Source organism: Rutidosis leptorrhynchoides, chromosome 10, assembly GCF_046630445.1.
Source record: "Rutidosis leptorrhynchoides isolate AG116_Rl617_1_P2 chromosome 10, CSIRO_AGI_Rlap_v1, whole genome shotgun sequence".
NCBI lineage: Eukaryota > Viridiplantae > Streptophyta > Magnoliopsida > Asterales > Asteraceae > Rutidosis > Rutidosis leptorrhynchoides.
In genome coordinates, this window is record NC_092342.1 from 305,321,195 (window position 1) to 305,328,977 (window position 7,783).

The 7,783-nt window shown below is 32.0% G+C and overlaps 1 protein-coding gene across 1 annotated transcript; it reads right to left on the minus strand.

Moving 5' to 3' along the window:
* Nucleotides 1–852: 852 nt before the first annotated feature.
* On the minus strand, nucleotides 853–5,722 carry LOC139871214 (serine carboxypeptidase-like 17). The gene is made up of 14 exons (XM_071858949.1): nucleotides 5,592–5,722; nucleotides 5,306–5,451; nucleotides 5,133–5,212; nucleotides 4,707–4,829; nucleotides 4,463–4,565; nucleotides 4,333–4,370; nucleotides 3,454–3,555; nucleotides 3,033–3,119; nucleotides 2,692–2,763; nucleotides 1,664–1,803; nucleotides 1,395–1,508; nucleotides 1,267–1,321; nucleotides 993–1,112; nucleotides 853–888 (listed from the first exon to the last, which is right to left on the minus strand). The coding sequence occupies exons 1-14, from the start codon at nucleotides 5,720–5,722 to the stop codon at nucleotides 853–855; spliced, it is 1,347 nt and encodes a 448-aa protein (XP_071715050.1).
* Nucleotides 5,723–7,783: the final 2,061 nt, after the last annotated feature.

A 7,783-nucleotide genomic window follows, 5' to 3' on the forward strand; every position in this document is an offset into this window, starting at 1 on the left:
GGCGTGGTTTAAGAAAGTACCATTGGAACCCAAATACAAGTTATATTATGATCGAACGAGAAAGGTTACAGGTGGAAAGATTCTCAGCTGGACGTATTTGAAAGATTTGAATTGTTTTGCAGTACGAAGGGAGAATGGGGTAGATTATTTTAAGCATGTTGTTGATATGAAAACACTTCCATATTTTGAGATGATGGAACTTGCAAGAGTCCACTGCTCTATCATGAATCTGATGGATAGGGACAGTGGATGCAGTGTACGGCTGGTCTGTGTTAGAGCCGCAATTTCCGAAAGTTTCTTATCGTACTGATCAATCTACGGAAAATAGGGTTCGAGTGGTTAAGTATAACCGTGCCCGGACTATGAAGTATGCACCAGTTCGTAAAATGCCACAGAATTTTGGTGATCGTTTTAGATGGTGGTATCATTATGGGCGAACAGAAGAAGCAGTGATTTTGCTATATAATCCTAATGGAAGTTTAGACCAGATCAGGATTATTGATCCGAGGTGGATTCGAAATTTGTGCAAAGGGGATATTAAGGTGTTGCGGAGACACCCAATCTTTCATGAGTTGCCAAATACAGAGCAGACAATTCAATTCAATCGAGCTGTTCGTACGTGCTGTGTGTATATAATGGGTATTGCGGGTTCATCGTTAGGGTTACGAATCCTAACATATTCTACAAGTCTAAACCGATACCCAGGTGTTCTAGCATTCATCTAAGTCGATCTTTAACATACTAAAGTCGTTTTCTTCATTAAGATCAAAGGGTATTAGAGTATTTTGAGTATAAAACTCAATAACGAAATTTTCCGCACTCGTTATTAAATCTAAGATCGTTTAATTCTATTTACACTATCCCTGCATTATTCATTTTTTTCACCTCCTGATAAATTCATCGTTATCAAGTATTACACATCTGCACTATACAAGTACTAAATACATCACAACAGTGGATTTATTAAAAACACGATTGAAAATATCAATCACCACCAATAACTTTATGCTATGAAAGGAGTCGTGGCGTAAATGTATATGAGAGCTGAGCCATTCATCCACAATAACTAATGTTTCTTTAGGTTTGTCTGTTGTAGTTGAATGACCCGCACCCTGCATATATATTACAATTATATGATTCGCTAATTATGCGAATTAATTCAATAATGGTCGCCAAATCGAATCAAGTGATGATCAATTTCAAGGAAAAAAAAAAGAGTAATAGAGTCGCATATAATCGCATATTGTCATACTAATTTTATCTTACCTTAACTGTCGCATAATTTAGAGTATATCCATCCTTTGCAAATGTCATCCGATATCTACAATAATAGATCGTACAATCATCACTTATTACAAATCGAACGTTTCAAAAACAATAAAATTTAAGCTCACCCTGCAATTTGGTTACCAACAAACCATGTGTCCCATGGGCTTTCAATGGAAAGATTGAGAGATGTTATCCATGCTAGTGTACTCACATATGGAAAAGTCATATCATGATCACCACTGCAAAATGAATTTAGATTGTATTGTAAAATTGCAAAAAAATAAAAAAAAATAAAAAAAATAAAAAAAAAAAAATAAATAAATAAATAAATAAATAAATAAATTATATTTGAATAATGTGATGACAATCTTAATTTAAAGTGAAAGTGTTGTACTTGAGAATTAAAACTTGGCAATCTCTTTTTGTAAGTTCTTTATGGTAGGCAAAACTACTGAAGATGTCATATGAGTAATTTATGGTATCATTTTTCATGAAGCTGTAATGGGTGTCACGACTCTGCCCCCACTTGGTTCCCTATACATGAAAAAAGTGGCATTTAAGTGTTCAAAGTTAGAACCATACGAAAATGGCAACTCAGAAGTTGTGTTACACTAATGAAATTTGTGAGTAAATGAAAAAAGTTTTCCTGTTTCAGGTTGTCGGGGCCATTGAGTATTTTTACTAGGGGTGTAAACGATCCAAGTCATGTCGAGTTTGGCTCGTTTAAGATTTATGAGCTCGTTTAAAAATATACAAGCTCGTTTAAAAATATACAAGCATGAGCTCGATTCAAGTTTGACTTGTTTAAATACATAATAGTTCTCCATGCATCCCATCACGAGTGTCACATATGAAATTTCAAATGTCTTTCATTTTCGACTCTGAATTGAAATAATTTTTTGTGTTATGATATTTGATAAAATCATATAAAAGGACTCAGTTCTATATGTTTTTATTGATTATTGATATAACTTATATCAGATGCTATATAACAAACTAAAATTATTGAAGTCAAACTTGAAAAAATAAATACTTTTAGTAGTCAAACTAAAACATTTATTATATATATATATATATATATATATATATATATATATATATATATATATATATATATATATAGAGAGAGAGAGAGAGAGAGAGAGAGTGAGTGTGTGTGTGTGATTCTTTATGCTCGATATAAGAAAATCAAACTCGGACTAGCTCATTCACTAAACGAATTTAAAATTATGTTAGAGCTCGAGTTCGAGCTCATTTAAGCTCAGCCGAATTGAGCGTTTAACGAATCAAGCTTGAGTAGCTCGAATTATGTATGTGGGCTAGCCATATTCTATGACTATTTTTTACTCTTTTCTTGATCACCCTAAGATATTCTGGAAATGAGCTATAACATTACAAAATTATAAGTTGTTAACAACACACCTCACGAACATGGAGAGCTTTTTGCACATCTTGATTGTTTACCCAAGACACTACATATTGGTCACGTTTGCCCTGAAGATATATATGGTCCATGAAGTCAAATAAGAGATATTTGTCTCCACAATATAAATGGGTCAATTTTATAAACTTGAGAGTTGAGAAAGAAACATTACACAAGATGGATGCGGATCTGTTTCTATACACAATGGTGCCAATATATTTGAATAATTAATTCCGCTTGTCAACTGTCATTACATTTGTATTTAATTTCGATTAGAGTAAGTCCTGATGCATAATCGTTATAAGTATCATATCGGACCAATTAATCAACGGTTATATACCTCTTCCGCTTGTTGAAGATTCTTTGAACATAGGGCGTTGTTTGGATCACTGATCACATAGTTACCATGACAAGTTTCTTTTGCAGCCTGAAAAATAACAAGATATACAACGTCGGTCTCAAGTGTCTAAAATCGTATTTTGTTAATATTTCTGGGTAACAAGTGATGAACATATATATAATTATTGTTTATTTATATCGTGAATAACTGTTTATTTAAATTATTGAAATTGACAAATTCATCCTTTATATGGTTAAAAGTTTACGACCTAAAGGAAAATTCATCCTTAGTTTGAATATTTGACTTTACGTCGCATCTTATTTAATAAGTTTAAAACAAATAACTCATGAATTATCTGATTAAGTTTCATACTATTAAGTGCATTAACTCAAAAAAATAAAATGAGCCTAACTTCGCTTACATAATATATGTCGTCTGGTATAAGTGCAAACTGGTGAGCATATTCTAATCTTGAATTGAAATCTCCAAATTTATCCGTGAGAGGGCTCATTATGAAGCATCCCTACACAATAACGAAGATGAAGTTTTGGTGAAAATAAGTATGACATTTAGCGTTACAGAGTTACATTTTTGTGGTGGTTTGCATCCGTTATTTTCTACTGTAATACATAAAACATACACAAACAAGTTTTCCAATATTAAAAAAAATCAAAGTATCAAGTGTCATACGTTAAAATGTATTTAATTAATTCAATTTTTTACGTATTAGAATTTGTATTAATACTCATTATTTAAATCTGATATTTACCGTTTATTCATATATAACTAAATACAAATTCAGATATTTCAAAAACAAATTATAATAATTCAAAAATTACTTTTTCATTAAAGACACATAATGTGTTTAACAGACAAATGCCAAAAAAATGCTAAATAATTTAGTTATAAAGTTGATTAAATCATCACTCTTACTTTAAGTTAAATGAATTGTTGAATGATAAATCATTAATATTTGTTATGGGTGAGGGTGAGGGCATAGGATCTCTTATGTGGACCTACACAACGTGACAACGTTTATTATGGGACGTTGTGGATGGATGTGGGGTAAAAATCTAACAGCACCACAATGAAAATTAGTGAGCTATCATTCGTTGGTTATCATTTATTTATTTCTTTTTCTTTCATATTTACTCTAAAAATCAATTATATTTTACCAAATTATTTAAAACCTTTCACGACACTCCCCAACAACTATCATAGTAAAGCCTATTTCCTACCACATTATCACGTCATCAAAATTTCTTCCCACAACACTTCACGCCATAACAATTAGTCTTACTTTGATATTAAGTCGAGGTTGATTTCCACGTTCGTTGCCTACAACATAAAATCAAAATGTTAGATTTTAATTACGCTTGTATTTTTACCCGATGAATACGAATAATGTAATGATGAATATAATTTGTTACCAATGAATGCCTTTAAAGTAATGAATGGTACAAGAATGCCCATGTAAGATAACCCACTTATGTACAATGGGTTATGTAAAAAACTTGGGTGATTCATAAGCCACTGCATATATAAACATTGCACAAATTAAAAAACAAATCATAAAGTTGAATCAATGAACTATATTTATTTACTTTATTTAATAAAAAATTTGTTATTGGTGTAACGCTATACCAAAACAATTAGGCGTATATCTTATCTTACTTTCGTTATAAAATCACAAGTATGTGAAGCTAAAATGGAATCACCACTTCTTGATGCCTCCCATGTTTTAGCATATGAAAATCCAACACCAGCTGGTACATCTACAAATATTACATTTGCAACCTACAAAATAATTTCATAATAAATTAATAATGAGTTATTTGTCATGTATGAAATGATAGATTTCATTGACTACATAAAAGAAAAACAGTAGGAATGATTAGTGACACGTATGATTAATGGTTATTGTTATTGTTATTGGACATCACCAAATAGCGGGTATTGAGTTTCTGTCTTAAACATTTAATGAACACATAAGGTTGTTATTGTTTCATAATTTCAATTAGAAAATATAAAAAATTTAACAATAATAAAACTGATAATTTAAATGGAGAGCATAATAAATGAATATAGTAATAACTTAACCTTTGTCCATGAATTGTCATTAAGCTCCAATAATGAAATGTTATTGCTCGATGTGCTTTCGAGGTTCATAGTTAATGGACCTGCAAATTTAATACGATTTATTAATGCAGATATTAATAAAAATTAACAATATTCTGTTTTTACGGAAAAATAAATTAATTACATTTACGTACCCATCTGATACATGAAAGCATAGAGAGCGGGGGTGCCAGGGCCACCAGAGAGATAAAGAAGAAGAGGGTCGTGCAAAGGGTCTCTTTGTGATTCAACAAAGTAGTAAAAAAACTGGATTTCGTCATTGTCTCCAACTCCCACGTATCTTTAATTTCCTCCCAAAAAGATAAACAAAATTAAATTATTGATCCGTATATAAGTTTTTCTATATATGATTTATGATTACGATTATGATTATTATGATAGTTTAATAAAAGTAAAGTAAAGACGTACATTGATGCATACCCAGTTTCTAAAGTGAAAGGAAGATCACCAGGAAAACCAGGAAGATTTTTGACCGGTGACTTGGAGTTTGTTATAGTTATGAGACATAAAATGCACGCAATAACAGAAAAGATTATAAAATTGGACTTCATTTTCAACTAGGGACGTTGTATGCTAATTAGTAAATATTGTTAGAAGGAGGTGTTTGATGGGATGAAAAATGATACAACATGACATGCATAAAAGTAAGTCAATATATATAATATATTCGATAGTCTAACGAGTCGTCTCCTTAAAAATTCCCTGTTCGAGACATAAAAACGGACCATTACTATTTAAGTCAAGGACGAATGTGAAATTGAGTTTTGTTGTTGTGTCAAGGACAAAAGCTTTTCAGGGGTACGAGAGACTGTAGCCCCCGGAATAGAAATGAAACGTGCAGTCCTTTGAGTTACAAACATAAGAGCTTTTTGAAACAACTAAATCGGAGTCTCATTAGAGGTATTAGAGGTATTATAGATATATTTAGGGACCAAGTAACATGCTAAACTTGAAAAACAAGTATACGTTTAAATATAGTATAGGCATACTTTTTATATATTGTGGTATTGAATCTTTCTCTACAAGTCATGCATCTATATATTGATCAATAAAAAATCTAAAGGGTGTGGAGAATTATTTTCTAACATCGTATCAATCTAGTTGATCCCTAACCCTAAATCACCTCCTTCAATTTCTTTTTTTCTTCTATCTTTCTTTCTCGCCGCTACTTTCTTTGTATGCTGTAAATTAATACTGTACAACTCTCCACCCGATTATTGAGGAATCATGGCCATGATCCTACACTTAATCCCTCTCTCGAGCATGTTTTTATTTCGAGACCGAATCAGGCCGTCATCATGTCGCAGTCTCTTTATTTCGAGACCGAGTCAGGCCGTCATCATTTTGCCGTCATCATTTTACCGTCTCTTTATCCCCGAGTCAGGCCATCATTGTGTCGTCGTCTCTTTACACCGCCGACAAATCTGTACCACTCTTCTATCATCTTCTTTTTCTTCTTCAATTCAAAGTCGAAAGAATTTAACTAATTTGATTTTTTCTTTGCGATCGCCAAACAAAATCTTAAATTCCTTTATTGTTTGGTTGGTTGAATAGTTTTCCATTGTAACTAAAATGTTACTCCTTCCGTCGTAGAATTATTGTCCCTTTAACTTTTTGTTATATTTAAAATATATTAATAAATTGTTTAATTTGAATTGTTTAATTTGTCCTTTAATAGTGAGCTATTTTAATAATAGGAAGTGGTTATAAAGGGTAATTTAATTTAATATTATTACTTGTCATATTGAATGTCAAATTGCCAATAATAAAAAGGCATTATTGCAACTTTGACGACTTCATATTGTTATTCAAATTAAGAGACAATATTTTTGAAACAAACAAAAATAATAAGGTGGAAAATTTTTTAGAGACGAAGGGGAGTATTTACCTACGTTATTTTCTTTCTTTTATTTTTCACTTCATAAAAAACACAGTAAATGTGACGCCCCGTACAAAATTAACGTGTACGGATCATCAACAACAGGATCATTACAAGGTCAAACACTATATGCTGTTTTAAAATAAGTTTGCATTCATAAGAAAGAGTGACGTCATAACAAACATCAAAAGTTTTACAAACGATAGTAGGCTTCTATGAATAGAAGCAATTAACATAAGTACGAGATCCAATGGTCATTACAAATTCATTGTTTCAAAAGTAACATAGTTGTGAATGCAAGGTAAACGTTTCATGCAGAGACATCTCTAACAAAAGCAGCGGGAGTCTACACAGCAAGACTACTACAGCGGAAGCATCAAACCTCTAAGCACCTGAGAAAACATGCTTAAAAATGTCAACACGAATATTGGTGAGCTATAGTTTAAATGTAACAGTAATGTAAGGTAGGCCACGAGATTTCAGTATTTCAAAACAGTATGAAAAGTATATGCTCAACCGTAGGCACTTGGTAACTAACTTAACGTAATATCACCCCCTAAAAGTACACTTAGCGAGTGCGTAAGTTTACGAAGTATTAAACACCCGTTAAATGCTAGCGCGACTAGCCCGAGTGGGGATGTCAAACCCTATGGATCCATATCTAAGATTCGCGTTCACCGGTTCAAAAACCAATGACTAAACGTTACCGAGCTAAGGGTAAAGTTTATGTCGT

Excerpts from the sequence above, each read along its gene's own strand:
- LOC139871214 (XM_071858949.1), bottom strand. The coding sequence starts at position 5,722 with ATGAAGTCCAATTTTATAATCTTTTCTGTTATTGCGTGCATTTTATGT. Across the intron at positions 5,213-5,305 it reads TGCTTTCATGTATCAGATGG|GTCCATTAACTATGAACCTC; the intron begins GTACGTAAATGT and ends TTAAATTTGCAG. Across the intron at positions 1,322-1,394 it reads GTTGGTAACCAAATTGCAGG|ATATCGGATGACATTTGCAA; the intron begins GTGAGCTTAAAT and ends CTATTATTGTAG.